The sequence below is a fragment of the Apodemus sylvaticus genome, chromosome 20 (assembly GCF_947179515.1).
Source record: "Apodemus sylvaticus chromosome 20, mApoSyl1.1, whole genome shotgun sequence".
Lineage (NCBI taxonomy): Eukaryota > Metazoa > Chordata > Mammalia > Rodentia > Muridae > Apodemus > Apodemus sylvaticus.
The window spans coordinates 1,647,890-1,664,881 of NC_067491.1; the positions used below are offsets into that span (position 1 = coordinate 1,647,890).

Below are 16,992 nucleotides of genomic sequence, written 5' to 3' on the forward strand. Positions count from 1 at the left end.
GTCTGGCCTCATCCACAGCAAAAGATTGGACTCCTCCCCAGCCCGCCAGTGCGGGACCTATCCCATTCCACAGATCCGCCCCTCTCAGAACTTTACTCCAGCCAGTAGCCCCGACCCTTAGCACGCTCCACCCTGCCTCATCCACACAGGCCCAGCCCAGTACTAGGCAGGACCCCGTCCCAGAGCAAGGCCCAACCCCTTCTAATGACTGGACCCACCCCAACCCAGCAAGGACCCGCCACAGAGAGTAGGCCCCGCCCATACGGCCCGCCGCTGGGTACACGGACCCCGCCCCCGCTTCAGGCTCCCACCCACCCCAGCGCAAGGCTGATCTCCTCTACGCAGAGGCACCGCCCCACTCCGCCTCCTCCAGCCCCTCGTCTCCGTCTCCGCAGCCCTGCGCTCCCGGCCTGGTGTGCACAGCCTCACCATGAGCTCTTCTGCAGCCGGCCCGCTCTTCGCGCCCGGCGAGGACTGCGGCCCCGCGTGGCGCGCAGCCCCCGCGGCCTATGACGCGTCTGACACGCACCTGCAGATACTGGGCAAGCCAGTGATGGAGCGTTGGGAGACCCCCTATATGCATGCGCTGGCGGCGGCTGCTGCCTCCAGAGGTACTCTGCCAGAGGAAACTGAGGCTGCAGCTTAAAAGTGCAGGGGCTCCCCATGCATGCTGCATGCCTCAGTTTCCTTGTCTGAGGCACTGAGCTGCCTTGGGGCTACCTTGGCCGGGAAGGGAAGGGTGTTGGCAAAATGTAGGCGCAGGCAAGAGGCACCAGCCCTGAACTGGAACTTCCTCTCCCAGGGAAAAGACTTCTCCTTCCCAGGGCTGGGTTGGAGGGTGGGTCTTCGGACCACAGTCTTGAGTGGAACTTAGTGGAGGGGCGTGGGGCTTGTGTTGGCCGGGAACCTCTGAGTCTCCCCCGGCTGTTACTAAGAATAGCTTGGGAAAACTGAGCAGAGAGACAGCTGTCCCGGGGCTGTGGCCCTGAACTTCTGGACTGGGGGTGGTGTCTGGGGCACCCCAGCTTCAAACAGGGCAGATGAGCGGTGGGCTTGAGAGTTCACCCAGGGCAGATGAGGACTTGGTATAAGATGTATAATGAAACGCGGAGGGGCTGCAGGTGTCGAGCCTCCCTCCGTCCGAGCCAGGCTTGGCCTTTTCTCGCCCCCACAGATTAGGGCCATAGCACAAATAGCGTGGGTAGGGGCTCAGAGTCCAGGGATCCCTGGGGCCAGGCCCGACGCTCCCAGGCTAGCCGCTCTGATTGGCAGCTGGCCAGGGTCCACACTCTTCTGTGTTACTTTGTTCTGTCCACCCACGTGGGCCTGCTGGCTGGCCTTGAGGCGTGTGCGAGCCAGGTCTCACGGCCAAGCCCCCCTCCCCCATCCAAGCCAGCTGTCCTGTTTTGTCCTCCTAGGGGGCCGGGTCCTGGAGGTGGGCTTCGGGATGGCCATCGCTGCCTCCAGGGTGCAGCGGGCCCCCATAGAGGAGCACTGGATTATCGAGTGCAATGATGGCGTCTTTCGGCGGTTACAGGACTGGGCCCTGCAGCAGCCACGTAAGGTACCTTCTGCCACTGGGGTGCAGACTGGGAGTAACCCGCAGAGCCGGGAGATCGTGGGGTCCCATGTGACCCCCCCAACCTCTCTTGTCCCTCTCTCCAAGGTTGTTCCCTTGAAAGGCCTGTGGGAGGAGGTGGCGCCTACACTGCCTGATGGTCACTTTGATGGTGAGGGCGCTCAGGGAGCTCGGCAGCGGGGTTGAGCTCTGGGGAGCACGCTGGCTTCGGGGTGCCTCGGCAGCCTGTGCCTGCTCTTGCACTACCTTACCCTCTTGAGCTTGGTGGAGCCCCACATCAAGAACGAGAACCAGACAGAGTTTGAGCCCCAGGATGCAGGCACCCCCAGTGTGCACTGGAGACGCCATGAGCAGGGGCCAGCAGAGGTGCTAAGGGCGGCTTGCGGTCCGGGTCAGCCAACAGAGCCTGGGATGGGTCAGAAGAGGTTGGCAAGGCTGTGCCAGCCCTGACTGGCGGGCATGTGTCCACACTGCAGGGATTCTCTACGACACGTACCCACTGTCTGAAGAGACCTGGCATACTCACCAGTTCAACTTTATTAAGGTGGGACTGCAGGGCCAGGGCCTGTGGGCGGGCCTTGGGAGGCCAGGTGGGCAGGGCGTGTGGGTTACAGACCAGCAGCTCTGTCCCGTGGTCCCACCCCTTCCTGTCCACTGGCCTCCACAGAATCATGCTTTCCGCCTGCTGAAGCCCGGGGGCATCCTCACCTACTGCAACCTCACATCCTGGGGGGAACTCATGAAGACCAAGTACACAGACATCGCCACCATGTTTGAGGTACACTACCTGGCAGTGAGCGGAGAGTCCAAAGCCTGACAGAGGCCTGGGGAGTGTGACGTGGAGAGACCTCTGCGCGCTGGCCTCAGGGGCCAGAAATCCTGAGAGGTCCAGTCAGTGTTGCGATTTCCCAGTTTGAAATCAGGAAGGCCCCGGTTAGTTCAGGCTCCCATGGCTGCTCAGGGCCTCTGCGCGGCCCCGCCCACTGCCCGCTAGCTGTGGGGCTGTCTGGGGGATAGACCCTTCCAGGAGCACGGGCCAGCAGGACAGCCTTCCCATCAGCCCGCGAGGGAGGCAGCTCTCGTCTCTAAGACTCTCTCCTGCTTGAGAGGCCTACGGCACGCCTGGCACGCCTGTGCAAGGATGCGGGTCTAAGACGCAGCTGAGGTTATCATGACACTGCTGCCTGCAGCAGAATTCACTCCACCCAGGTCCTGTCCCTCAGCATCCGGGGTAACCTGTGACCCCTCCCTACAGGAGACGCAGGTGCCTGCACTGCAGGAAGCTGGCTTCCTGAGAGAAAACATCAGCACAGAGGTGATGGCCCTGGTGCCCCCGGCCGACTGCCGCTACTATGCCTTCCCTCAGATGATCATACCCCAGGTCACCAAGCACTGAGCAGGTGGCCCTGGGCTACAAGGAGCCTATGCCCTCCCCTGTGCCTCTGTGACTGGAGTGTGGGTTCCAGCCTCTCCACTCTCGCTGCAGTGTGACATCCTGGACTGGTTACTCTGCCTGGCACTGCCATCTTCCCAGAGCTCAGGAGTAAAATAAATGCTAACAAGAAGACTGGCGGGTTGGTTGGCAGTGAGCCGGAGGTGAGGGGCCACATCTGGCTTACAGCTGCCTCTGCCTCAGCAGATGTGGTGCTCGGTGCTCCCTGCCCCACCCAGACATGACCAATCAACCATGGTCTATTTTCATCAGGGGACCCAAGAAGAGGCTGTGAGGTCTCACCAAGGCCGGGGTAGGAGAGCGCCTACTAGGCCTCCGCTCAGCCCAGCACATAGCAAGTGACATGGCCCTCACAGCACAGTCCCACTGTGCAAATCCCTGGCACTAAATCTGCTGACTGGGTCCACACTGCAGCCCAGCCCTGCCTGGCCCTCAGAGGGCCTAGCTGTGCCCTATGCCCAGCTCCTCACTTCAGGCTGCTGGGTGTGGCCAGCCCCTAGCCACCTCTGCTCACACCCAGGCCTTTCTCTTCCCCATCGTGAAGGCCAGGGCGGCATTCAAGGCAGAGGGCAGACTGCTCCCGTGGCCTGGGGAGTCTCCACCTGAGAGAGGTCTTGTCTTAAAAGCTTCCCTTGGAGCAGGGTATGGTGCAGCACCTGTGACCCCTTTGGGAGGCAGATTCAGGCTGATCTCTGGGGTCCCAGGTCACCAGGGCTACAGAGCAGGGTTCCTGAACAGCCAGGACTACACGGAGAAACCCCATGTCAAGACCAAAAGCTCCTCCTGACTGGGCAGGCTCACCTGCCCCTCCCACGTGCTGGGTGTGCCACCCCCCACCTCCCCCACCCCCCCACCCCCCCGCCCAGTGCTGGAAATGAAAACCTGCAGGACACGAAGGCTGAGGCCTGAGACAGATTCTAGGCTTATGCTCTGCAAGACGGCATCAGGCGGGCATGCTGGGTCCTCTTCCCTCTCCCCCTCCTCTTCCCTCTCCCCCTCCTCCTCCTCCCAGGAGTTGACAGCCCCTTCAGGGGCTGAGATGTGTCTTCTACTTGAGAGGAGACTTATTATCTTCCCTTGCTCAGAAGTGGACAGTAGCCGGGCGTGGTGGCGCACGCCTTTAATCCCAGCACTTGGGAGGCAGAGGCAGGTAGATTTCTGAGTTCGAGGCCAGCCTGGTCTACAGAGTGAGTTCCAGGACAGCCAGGGCTACACAGAGAAACCTGGTCTCGAAAAAAAAAAAAAAAAAGAAAAAAGAAAAAAGAAAAGAAAGAAGCGGGCACTGACTGGCTGGAGCTGCACAGCGGGCGGCAGAGGCCACAAGGCTCAGATGTGTGTTACTGAGACAGAGGGGCCACCAGCCTCTGTTGCCCGCTAGGCCCTCAGGGCCAGGAGTCTTCACAGAGGGTGCAGGACGTGCCTCATCTGCCCCCTGTCCCCTGGGCCACAGTCCACACAGAACACACGACTGGATCAGGGTGGGTTTATTCACAAGGAATTCTGGGATCATCACGCTCAGCCTGCAGCTCTACCTGCGGTACCAGATCTTCAGCTTCTGCTCGCGCTTGATCTTGCGCTGCAGCTGCAAGATGCCGTAGAGGAGCGCCTCGGCTGTGGGCGGGCAGCCTGCGGACACACATGGGTGAGACCCCGCCACCCGCCTCCACCAGCCCACACGAGGACTCTCAGGGCACCCTGGGGTTGGGGTTGGCTTCAAAGGGACAAGGGTCCTTGGTGTGCCAGGCCTCCTGACACCCACCCCGTCCCTGAACTGTCCATGGTTCCATAGGAGAAGGGCCAGGCTGTGACTCTGGTGACCAGCCTGGTCCTCGGGAACAGTCACAGGGACTGAACACTTGGTTAGGGAGATGGGCTTGGGCCAAGGACAGGGAGGCAGCTTGAGATTCCAGGTCTTGGATGCTAGAAGCCTCCAACTGCAGCCGGAAACCCTGCCCTCCCTGCTCCCCAGCAGCCTGCAGACAGAGAGCCCTACAGGGTGCAGAGAGTAGTGACCACACGGGTGCAACAGACAGACTGGGAACTGCTAAAAGACCCCGCAGCTCAGCTAACTGGGGCCTGTCCAGGCCAGCCGAGGAAAGCCAGTGAGCCCAGTACTCCTGGGAAGGGTGGGGCAAAGGACAAGGCACCGTCCATCTGCCCTGGAAGACACAGGAAACAGCAAGGTCCCCTGCCCAGGCTGGCACTGCCGCCTGGAAGCAGTATCTGCCGTGGTGGGCAGGGCGCTGCCCTCACCTGGAACATAGATGTCCACCGGCACAATGCGGTCGCAGCCACGGACAACAGAGTAGGAGTAGTGGTAGTAGCCTCCGCCGTTGGCGCAGCTGGGGAGAGGGTGGAGAGGCGGTTCAGATGCGTGGCCACCCAGCCCAGCCCACACCCCACACCCTGGCACTGACTGAGGTAAAGGGGACTTCCAGAACCTTCATGGGACACGCTGGATGCAAGGAGCCACTGATAAACTCATGGAAAAGTGCACCTGACCAGCGTGTTTCTGATGACAGACCTGGTGTGGGACCATGGAATCGAAGGTGGCCTCCCAAAAGGCTGAAGTGGAATCACCCCGTCACCTTCAGCTGACAGGGGTGCACCATGGTACGGGTTATTTGGGGCTGGGAATGGAACCCAGGGCTTACTGTGTGCTAGGTGAGCCTTTGATAGCCCAAACATTGCCCTCTTTTCCTTCTTAGCTTTTTGAGACCAGGTGTAGTACAAGCTGACCTTGAACCCACAAAGATCTGACTGCCTCTGCCACCAGAGAGCTCGCCACCACACCCAGTTTTGTTTTGTTTTTTAAAGATTGGATTGTCTGGAGCTAGTGTCACAGGCAGTTGTAGGCTTCTGTGCCGGTGCCAGATTCAAAGGGGGACTCCCCTACAGCCTCCACTGCAAGAAAACACCCAAGTGGTTGGGCAGAGGATATGCGTGGGCGCAGCAGCATGGCACCTGCTGGCGGGCACAGGGACTTGGGCTCCATGCATGCATGTATTACACAATGAGCGAGTCACTGCTAAAGAAAGAGAGAGAGGAGGCATGGAGGAGCAGCCTTGGGCTGCCTGGAGCCCTTCCTGCCCACAGAGCAGAGCGGGAGAAAGCTGACAGAGGCCCTGGGGGGGGACCCGGCTCCCCTAGGCATCCAAGCCCACACTCACCTCCCCATGGATACCACATAGCGGGGCTCGGGCATCTGGTCGTACACCTACAAGACACAAAGGTCAGACACCTGCGGGTGGCCAGGCAGCGGAAGGGGCCAGGGGGACCGGATGTACCTTGCGGAGTGCAGGGGCCATCTTGTTGGTAAGTGTGCCAGCTACAATCATCACATCAGCCTGGCGAGGGCTGGCACGGAACACCACACCGAAGCGGTCCATGTCGTAGCGTGGTGCGGCCATGTGCATCATCTCCACAGCACAGCACGCCAGGCCAAAGGTCATGGGCCACAGGGAGCTCTGGAGGACATGGGCTGTCAGCCGTGTCCGGGCACGGTCCCTCCACCTCGCAGCTACAGTGACACTGAGACCTTGGCTGGCACCTGAGGCTGACATAGACCCAGGACTCCAGGCAACATCCAAGCCAAGCTGCTGCTCTGGCCGGCGTGAATAACCCCTCTTGACGTCCCTGGGCTGGCTAAACTGTCCTGTCCCTCAGGAATCTCCTGGGACTGGCTGGCCGCCCTCCGTGCCCTCTGTCCATGGGTGCTTAAGCTCCTCATGGACCCGGCTGCGCCTGCACCTGGTCCCAGCAGTGGGAAGTTGCCCTGGCAGCCTCAGGCTCCGTGGTCCCCACCAGAGCCCTAGGCACTGCACAGGAGAATAAGGCAGGCCAGGGGCAGGCGTGCCAACGGACAGTTGTCAGACAGGAGTTGTCGCACGGGGACCAAGCACAGCAGCTGCCCAGCAACTGAACGACATCAGCACACACACGGCACGGTGCAGGGACAGCTAGGACAGACACAGAGAGGGAAACCACCCATGCACTCTGCAGAGGACCGACAGCGCGCCAGACTCTGCCGTGACAGATTTTAAAGCCAGCATCTCAGCAGGCAGGCAGGGCTCTGTTTAAGGACAGCCTGATTTACATAGGAAGTTCCAGGGTAGTCAGGGTTATGTAGAGAGACCCTGTCTCAAAAACAAATTCGCCCCAAAACAATGAATGAATAAAAGGCATTTTTATCAGTGGTTGAAATGGCTCGGGGAGTAAAGATATTGCCACCAAGCCCAACAGCCTGAGGTGGATCCTGGAACCTATGTGGTGGAAAGAGGGTGTCGAATCCTGCAGGTTATCCCCTGCCCTCCACATCCATGCTACAGTGCATATGCATGCATGTGCGTGTATGAGCACGCACACACACACACACACACTAAAAAAATATTTGGCTGGACAGTGGTGGCACACGCCTTTAATCCCGGCATTTGGGAGGCAGAGGCAGGAGGATTTCTGAGTTGGAGGCCAGCCTGGTCTACAAAGTGAGTTCCTGGACAGCCAGGGCTACACAGAGAAACCCTGTCTTGAAAAAAACCAAAAAAATTAAAAAAAATAAAAAAATTAAATTTACAAAAAAACTATTTGGACTGCTGAAGGGTCCAGTCACCCTGAGTGTGAGGGAGCCCTGAGGAGGTCGGGTGTGACAGGAGGACTCACCCGGCGTGCCCAGTTGATGAGGTCATCCAGCTTGGTCACCACATACTCGGCCCGGCTTCTGGGAAGATGGGAGGGCTTGGGGACCACGGCTGCAGCTCCAGCCTTGGACACGGCAGACTGTGTGCTAAGGGCAGAGCAGGTGGGCACAGGAACAGTTAGCCAAGTGTCCCCAGTGTTCCTGTCCTGGACCCATGGGGAGGGACAGACAGGGTCCCAGGACAGAACACCACATCATCCCTGAGGCCCACAAGGCCTACACTAGGCCTGATCAACAGAGAAAGGAGCAGCAGCCACACTAGGGAGGTAAGCCAGGGCCACACGTTGGGGTGGAGTACAGGCAGTAATGCAGGATCAAAGCCCTAGAAGACAGCATGCAGACCCTTCTCGGAGCAAAGATTACCTGCTTGGGCCTTCAGTGGCCACATTCTGATGGACTCTGCGCAGCTGGACCACTGTGCCTGTGCTGGGGATGCAAACGGGGTATACTGAGAGGCCGCCAGGACCCGATCAGCAGCTCCTTCTCACCGCTACCACCCCGCCCAGCACTGTGGTCTCCCTGCCCACACACGGTCTCCTGCTCATCTCCAGGCTGCCCTGCTCTTTCTAGGGACAGTGCTGCTACTGTCCTTGGTGAGACTCAGATGCAAGCAGAGCCTCTTTGCTTCTGAAAACTACCAACTGGTCGGAAGATTGCCACATAGCCTGGCCAGGGTGGTACTGAGGTGCTGTGCTTAAGCGCAGGAGACATCTGGTAGTTCCCCTTGGCTGGGGACTTTCACAGCCCTGTCACAAAGCCGTGAAGGCCCAGCTGGCAGGCTCACAGAACACCTTGTTGGGACAGGAAGTGCATTTCCTATGAGGGCCGCAGCCTGTGGACAGCACTGCTCTGCCTTGGCCACTGCCTCCCAGACAAGCCCCACATACCGTGTGACGACACCTGGACATCCCACGGGTCCTAACGGGTAACCCCCCCCCACCAAACAGTCTCTTCTCTAGACACTGCTGGAGAGCCCTGCAGCTCCATGCTGTCCACTGACACCCAGTCAGATCTAGCCTTGAGACAGACAGGCCACACACACGCTTACCGCAGACCCAGGATCCGTACAGAGAGCAGGCCAGGAGCTAGAAGAGAAGCACAGAGCTCTAAGCCCAACAGTTTAGTCTCCAGGAGCGGTCCATGTTCTGGCCCCAGCCCTTCCTGGGGCTCCAGCACTCTCCTTCCTACCCTTGGCTCAGGTTCCACACCGAGTCACCTTCCCTTGCCTCCCAGGTCTCACTTCTCCACCCCAGGCCCCAGCCAGCTGCTCCTGCACAGCCTGTCCCACATCTGCACGCAGCAGGCTCTTCCCACACGGCAGGACTCGACCCAAGGAGACTTCTTAGAAGGAGCAGCTGGAAGCAGGAAGAGAGGCATGGCGGCAGCTTTGAGGCCAGGATGGAGTTATGATTATGCCCTACACTACCTATCTCTAGGTATCGGAATCTTCATCCGAGCACCTCAGTGCTGGGAACCAGAGAGCTTGGCTCAATGCCCCCAGCTCAGCTGTTTGCACAAGTTTCTTGAGAGCAAAACATCCCGTGTCTTAGCTTGATTCCTGCCTTCCTGCCCGGTGTGGTAGGGACTTCCCAGGTGCCTGACCTGTGACTATAATTGATTTTTCCTGTTCCTTCCCTGGCCTCTAGTATATTTATTGCTGGTCTCTCAGTAAGGCTTTGGCATGCTCCTTGCAGAATGACCCGTGTCTGTGTTTTTTAATCCCCCAGGCCTACGCCTGATACTCGGTACCATGGCAGCACAGGCTAGGATCAGGGGCTTCCTGATGTAAGGTTTCCTGAATAAACTGCTTTGAGAAGAGTCTCCCGTGTTGTCTCCCTTATTCTGCTGGATGGATAATGGCGGTGACACCTCAGAATGCAACCGTACGCATGAGCGTGTCACCCCAGAATCTCAAGACAGATGGAACTGTATGCATGAGCCTTTCCAGAGGCAAAAAAGTTACAATGAGGTCACAAAGAACACGCCCAGAGGCAGCAGGATGGCTACTGTTTGAACGGACAGGTGTGAGTCACATCTGAAGATGTACAACTGTCATCCCAGCACTGTGGAGGTGGAGGCATGTCCTAGAACAGCCTGGCTTACATCTGAATGGCCTCTAGAAAATCCCAAACAGCATTTAAAAACACAAAAACAAAGCCAACCACGGGTAGGGAATGTACAGATGACTAGGAGGACAGCCTCATGAGGACAGAGGGCCTCCTCCTGTGAGCTCGCGGAACCCCAGCCCTGTGACACTTGCACTCCAGGGGCTGGGCTTGGTGGTGCATGCCCTGAATCCCATCACTCAGGAAGCAGAGGAAGGCAGAGCTCTGCGAGCTCGAGCCAGCCTGATCTCTATACCACAGCCTGCCTGGTCTCTATACCACAGCCGGCCTGGTCTCTATACCACAGCCGGCCTGATCTCTATACCACAGCCAGCCTGGTCTCTATACCACAGCTGGCCTGCTCTCTATACCACAGCCAGCCTGGTCTCTATACCACAGCCGGCCTGGTCTCTATACCACAGCCTGCCTGGTCTCTATACCACAGCCAGCCTGCTCTCTATACCACAGCCTGCCTGGTCTCTATACCACAGCCAGCCTGGTCTCTATACCACAGCCAGCCTGGTCTCTATACCACAGCCAGCCTGGTCTCTATACCACAGCCAGCCTGGTCTCTATACCACAGCCAGCCTGGTCTCTATACCACAGCCAGCCTGGTCTCTATACCACAGCCAGCCTGGTCTCTATACCACAGCCAGCCTGCTCTCTATACCACAGCCTGCCTGATCTCTATACCACAGCCAGCCTGGTCTCTATACCACAGCCATCCTGATCTCTATACCACAGCCGGCCAGCTCTCTATACCACAGCCGGCCTGGTCTCTATACCACAGCCGGCCTGGTCTCTATACCACAGCCGGCCTGGTCTCTATACCACAGCCGGCCTGGTCTCTATACCACAGCCGGCCTGATCTCTATACCACAGCCGGCCTGGTCTCTATACCACAGTCGGCCTGATCTCTATACCACAGCCGGCCTGGTCTCTATACCACAGCCGGCCTGATCTCTATACCACAGCCGGCCTGATCTCTATACCACAGCCGGCCTGATCTCTATACCACAGCCGGCCTGATCTCTATACCACAGCCTGCCTGATCTCTATACCACAGCCAGCCTGGTCTCTATACCACAGCCATCCTGATCTCTATACCACAGCCGGCCTGCTCTCTATACCACAGCCGGCCTGGTCTCTATACCACAGCCGGCCTGGTCTCTATACCACAGCCGGCCTGATCTCTATACCACAGCCGGCCTGGTCTCTATACCACAGCCGGCCTGGTCTCTATACCACAGCCGGCCTGATCTCTATACCACAGCCAGCCTGATCTCTATACCACAGCCAGCCTGATCTCTATACCACACATGGCCTGCTCTCTATACCACAGCCAGCCTGGTCTCTATACCACAGCCAGCCTGCTCTCTATACCACAGCCGGCCTGGTCTCTATACCACAGCCAGCCTGATCTCTATACCACAGCCGGCCTGGTCTCTATACCACAGCCGGCCTGGTCTCTATACCACAGCCGGCCTGGTCTCTATACCACAGCCAGCCTGATCTCTATACCACAGCCGGCCTGGTCTCTATACCACAGCCGGCCTGATCTCTATACCACAGCCTGCCTGGTCTCTATACCACAGACCAAGTTCCATTTGGCAGGAGCTACATAGCAAGATCTTGTCTTGGAGAGAAAAAGTGGGAAGGGGTCTGATCTGGGACTGCCCCTCCACGACAGAAAGGTGGGACTGGGAGATGGGCACCACATGGGGATCATCCTGCCTCCAACACTGGCACTGGGCTGACCTGACCCTAACCCCCACCTTCCATGCTCCTTGTCTGCCTCCGCCCTCCTCGCTGACTGCAGCCTTGCTCAGGGCTACTGTTTCCCAATGTCACGACTGCTTGGGCTGAAGACTCTACTGCAGACTCTAGACCTTCTGTCTGAGTGGCACGCGCCAGGCATGGTCTTCCGCCATTGGAAAACTCAAGGCACTGGATAAACTTACAGCAGAGTAAGTGCCCTACGAAGTGGTTGGAGGTGCCAGCACAGGGTCTATACTGCCCAAGCTGTCTGACCTCTGACCTCGGAAGAGCCTTCTGAGCTGCGAGGCCTACATGAAGGCACATCAGGCCTGGCTCCCACCAGACTGTGCAGTCATGCTGGGAATGCAATGTGGATCCTGAACATTCAGTGAGTGTTTTAACAATGGACCACATCTCCAGGCCTCCTCCTCTTCCTGCCTTTTAAAATGGTGTTACTATGTATCCACGGCTGGCCTGGAACTCACAGAAATCCCAAGTGCCCTTCTTTTGAAGCAGAGATCCAGCATACCCTGGGCTAAGTTCATCCTGCCTCAGCCTCCCAAGGGTTGGGATCACAACTCTTCCTCCCAATGCCTTGCAGCAAACATCCTCCTTGCTGCCTCTAAGATGTTAGTTTCTCCTTCAAATAGGATCATAGTGAGACCTATTAACTGTCACTGGTGAGCTGCCAGCTGAGCTGAGCACAGAGATGGGACCCGTAATCGCGGCATGGAGGACTGTGTCAGGAACATTACGAGTCTGATATGACTCTAGGCCACACAGGAAGACCTATCTTTAAAAGAAAAAATAATGTCCGGGCATAGTATTATAAGCCTGCCATCCTTGTATTTGGGGCTAGAGCCTGGAGGATGAGGAGCTCAAAGTCAGACTCTGATACGTGAGATCAGGTCTCAAAAACAGGCAGCAGAGTCCTTGCCTAGCATGCACCAAGCCCTTAGGTTCCACCCCTGGTGCTGAATAAACAGGCATGATGGTGCACACCTGTCCTCCCAGCCGGAGAGCTGAAGGCAGGCAGATCAAACCTTCAAGATCACCCTCAGTATACAGCGAGTTTGAGGCCAAGCTGTGATTCATCAGACACTGTCTCAAAGCAACAACAAAACACGCATGTAGTTAGACCCCACTGCCTGAGTTCTTCCATTTCTTATGTTAACACTGCAACCTGCTAGGCGCTGGGGGGTTCTGCTTAGCAACTGTTCTCAAGTCTACCAAATTGCATGGGTGTTTAATCCCTGTACACAAAGAGGAAGATACCAAAGCTTTGGCAGGGAAACTGAGACATCTGCTCTAGTGTCCCGAGCTGTCCAGGGTGGGTGGCCTGAGTGTCCTTGGCCTCTTCCCTGTCCCACTCTGTGTTTCAGGGACGTCAGCCAGGTTCCTGCAAGGGTTCTTGCAAGCAGTCTCCTGAGGCTGGGAGATATACAGGCCTCAGCGACCCGCCCAATAATCTGGGGCGATAAAAGGAGGCCTGGAGCTTGCCGTGTAGACCAGGCAGAAGTGTGTGAAGTGAATTCAAACACACTTCAGCCCACTCCTAGACCCCGACATTATCGCGGGCCGGGATCTGATCTATAGGTCTCTGCGGTCCCAACGCATCTCAATGCCGGCCGTGCGCTCCGCTGTCCGCACAGCGCCAGCTGAGATCACCAATATCCCGATCTCAGCGCTTCACTCACCCGCCAGCGCCGCCATCTTGGCCTCGGCCTTCAGACAACCTCTGCGGTCCGCCCTCCAAAGAGTTCCGGTTCTGGTCCAACGCCCAAATAGACACCAGCGGAAACCGGAACCAGAAGCAGAGTGGTTCCGACCCGCTTTCTGCCCGTGATCGCGCCCGCATAGTGAGTGCCATCATCGTCCTGTGACAAACAGGAAACAGAGACAAAAGCAAGAACTTCTATTTTATTTAATCTTAGGGAATGAAAAAGTAACTGTGATCGTCCCTGGGTGGGCTCGAACCACCAACCTTTCGGTTAACAGCCGAACGCGCTAACCGATTGCGCCACAGAGACAACATTGCACCTTTTCCTATAGTATAATCCTACTAGGTTTCATGCACGAAGTGTGAAGTGCGCTTGCGTACAGACGCAATGGCACGGGGCGGAGGGAGGGTGGTACTAACCCTTCCTGTACGGCCGAAATAGCTCAGTTGGGAGAGCGTTAGACTGAAGATCTAAAGGTCCCTGGTTCGATCCTGGGTTTCGGCAGGGCGAACGTTTTTTTTTTTTTTTTTCCCCAGTCTGTTGTTTTTGAGATTTAGATTTGTTTTGAACCACAGTGTTGAATTTGTGCAATCCAATGTTGAACTTTGAAGTTCTATTTAGATATTAGCAACCAGTCTTACATTCTTCGAATTGGTAGAACTAAAGCCATTACTGATTATGAAATGTCAAAGTATCACAGTGAACTGTACACACCTGTCAGTCTAGCATTGCAGCGAAGCAGCAGAGGATGTGTACAAGGTCAAGTTCCTCCTCTCAAAAAGCCAAAATGATTATTGTTGGTGTTGACGATGCTGTTAAATAATATTTTTCAAATGGCTCAGCAGTTAAGAGCATTGGTTCCTCTTTCAAAACAGTAGGGATTCAATTCCCAGCATCCCATAACCTTGTAAAACTCCAGTTCCTGGGTCTCCGATGCCTCTTGTGACCTCTCCAGGCAGTAGACATGCATGCAGTCAAAACACCCACACATAAAATAAAATAAATCAAATATAGGTGGTTCTAGCACTCTCCCCATCCTGCAGAAGACCCTGGTTCCACCCCGGCACCACATACACAGGGCCTGTGTGGTGTGCCTGTCACTCCAGCACTGGGGAAGTTGAGGCAAGAGAGTCCTCTGCTACACAGCAAATTGGAGGCCAGCCATGATAATGATAGTGATAATGGCCTGAACTCTGGTTCAGTGGGTAGAAGCAGTTGGCTGTTAGACCTACTACCGGAGTTACATCTCCACATCCCACAAGGTGGCAGGAGAGGACTGAGTCCGAGAGTTGTCCCAGGTGTGGGTACAACTGGCTCATGCTTTGCGTTTGCCTGAACTCGCACATGCTACCCCTGACTCTCGTCCCCAGAGTGCTTGGCCTGGCACTAAGGGACGTAAGGTGGCTGTCATCTGGTGGGAAGTCAGTAATGCCTGGGTTGGAGTCTTACTTTCCCCATTTTGTAAACCGAATAGAATCTATGCACTTAGCACACTCTTCCATTAATTTCCACTTGTGTAGCAATTTATTTTGGATTGTATGTTTGTGTGTGCGAGCATGCCTCTGTGAGTGTGTGTGTGTGTGTGTTACAAGGCTGGGTATGGCTGGAGAGAGCTATGGACTAGAGAAAAACTTTTAGTTTTTCCGTTTGCCTGCTTGTGAGTCAGAGCTTCCCTTTTTAGCCTAGACTAGCCTTCAGCTCATGGGCCTCTGGCTTCAACCCTACCCTGCCCATCTAGAATTTTAGATTTACAGAAAACTTACAAAGATAGTTCAGAGACAGCCTAAGTAGGCCACAGCCAGCTGAGTCATACTAGATATTAAATATTTCATGTGTGTGTGTGTGAAATCTACTGGTGCCGAGCTCGCCACTGTACATACTAGCCAGGTGCTCTGTGCCAGAGGCATCCCCAACCATCCGCCTGCAGTGGAAGGCAGCCTGTGTACTGCTAGGGCATTCTGACCCAATTACCTGAGTACGCAATACACTGGGCTTCCCTCTTTCCCCCTGGTGCCTTTGCAATGCCAGCTCCCCAAAGGTGCTGGAAACTCAGTGGCCACAGCCCTGTGTGGACTGTAATCTGGGGTGGGTTTAGATGAAGTCATGGGGTTCCCAGAATGGCGTTAGTAGATGCTGTCTGTTTAAGAGGAAGAGCCGGATACAGTGACAAACCACCGGGTACGGTGGCATGCAACTGGGACCCTGACATTTGAAAGGCTGAAGCAAGCAGATCTCTGTGAATTTGAAGCCTGCCTGGTCTTCACAGAACAGGACAGCCAAAGCTGCATAGAGACCTTGTCTCAAGACAGACAGAGACAAAGAGACGGAAGGACTAAGGTATGACCCCTGTGGCGTCAAGGCCACCTTGTGTTACAGTGTTTGAGACACACTTGGGACTACACAGTGGGAGAGGCAGACAGATAGCTCGGCACATTAGAGGCACTTGCCACCAAGCCTGACTAGTTTCAACTACATAGGGAAAGATGTCCTCCGACCTTCACACACACACACACACACACACACACACAAGTTCAAACACCCATACCCCCTTCCACACCCACTTGCCACCCCCTCCCAGTGGGATATGATTAGGTGGTGGGGCACAAATAAGATTTTGGCTTATTCTAAGCACTGCAGAAGCTGGGGGGGGGGGGGGGAGAGCAGTGGTGGTGCACGCCTTTAATCCCAGCACTTAAGAGGCAGAGGCAGGCGGATTTCTGAGTTCGAGACCAGCCTGGTCTACAGAGTGAGTTCCAGGACAGCCAGGGCTACACAGACAAACCCTGCCTCGAAAAAACAAAATGCAAACAGGAAAAAAAAAAAGCACTGCCGAAGTGCAGGCGAGCTGAGCCCGACGACATGTATTCCATCCTCAGCCTCTGGTGTAGTGTCAACTACCCCCCTGACCCCTTGATCTACAGAAACCAATCATGAATGAGTGTTCCCTGTCACCAGGCTCTGGGAAACATGCTATAGCTGTGGCTTGAGGAGGATTGGTCAGGGTCCCCTTGACTGACAGACGGCTCAGCAGTCAGGCAGACAGGGTAGCACTCTGGAATCCAGGCTTCAAGGACAGGAACAAACAGGTCAGCAGGGAATGAAAGGGCACATCAGGGCTTCATCGTTAACCATGGGCACGAAGGCTGGGGGGATGATGGAACAGGAAGGGATGAGGAGGAGGAAGGGGAGGAGGAAGGGGAGGAGGAAGGGGAGGAGGAAGGGGAGGAGGAAGGGGAGGAGGAGGGGGAGGGGGAAGGGCACTACAACGCAGGACAGAAAGGCAAGATAGACTTACTTGCCCATTTCCTTAGCATGGCACAGCGTCTGGCACAGCATCAGAGATACACAACCCACTGACGTGCCATGCCTGTGTGTCAGGATCGCTGTCTCCTCTGGCCACTCGCTTCTTGAGGAGGAATTTGACTCTTTTTACCCTGTGGTACCTGGGCTTCCAGTGAAACACGGGATTAAAGTTCCTGAGATACAGGTAGGAACTACCACTAGATGGCGCCAGGGAGCCGAGGGATTGTAGGTGTTTTGGAGGGGAAGGGAATAGGGAACTACAGAAGAGGACACGGCCCATCTCCACCACGATGGGGGCAGGGAGGAGAGGACTCCTGCATCCTAGCTGTGGGACCCTGGGTAACGTCCAGGGACTGTGTCTACTTCAACTGGGGACA

At 56.3% G+C, this 16,992-nt stretch overlaps 2 protein-coding genes and 2 non-coding genes across 4 annotated transcripts; 2 read left to right on the top strand and 2 right to left on the bottom strand.

The window, feature by feature from the left end:
• The first annotated feature begins 321 nt into the window (after positions 1-321).
• Positions 322-3,146, top strand: Gamt (guanidinoacetate N-methyltransferase). Its single transcript, XM_052164700.1, has 6 exons — positions 322-611; positions 1,419-1,564; positions 1,667-1,730; positions 2,056-2,123; positions 2,247-2,357; positions 2,835-3,146. Exons 1-6 carry the CDS (start codon positions 431-433, stop codon positions 2,973-2,975), a joined length of 711 nt encoding a protein of 236 aa, XP_052020660.1. The 5' UTR covers positions 322-430; the 3' UTR covers positions 2,976-3,146.
• Positions 3,147-4,501: 1,355 nt separating this feature from the next.
• Ndufs7 (NADH:ubiquinone oxidoreductase core subunit S7) lies at positions 4,502-13,373 on the bottom strand. Its single transcript, XM_052164701.1, has 8 exons — positions 13,289-13,373; positions 8,777-8,813; positions 8,092-8,154; positions 7,692-7,815; positions 6,320-6,499; positions 6,203-6,249; positions 5,286-5,374; positions 4,502-4,658 (listed from the first exon to the last, which is right to left on the bottom strand). The coding sequence occupies exons 1-8, from the start codon at positions 13,302-13,304 to the stop codon at positions 4,561-4,563; spliced, it is 654 nt and encodes a 217-aa protein (XP_052020661.1). The 5' UTR covers positions 13,305-13,373; the 3' UTR covers positions 4,502-4,560.
• A 174-nt stretch (positions 13,374-13,547) lies between these two features.
• Trnan-guu (transfer RNA asparagine (anticodon GUU)) lies at positions 13,548-13,621 on the bottom strand. Its single transcript has one exon. It is a non-coding gene; the product is annotated as a tRNA-Asn (tRNA).
• Positions 13,622-13,743: 122 nt separating this feature from the next.
• Positions 13,744-13,816, top strand: Trnaf-gaa (transfer RNA phenylalanine (anticodon GAA)). Its single transcript has one exon. It is a non-coding gene; the product is annotated as a tRNA-Phe (tRNA).
• Positions 13,817-16,992: the final 3,176 nt, after the last annotated feature.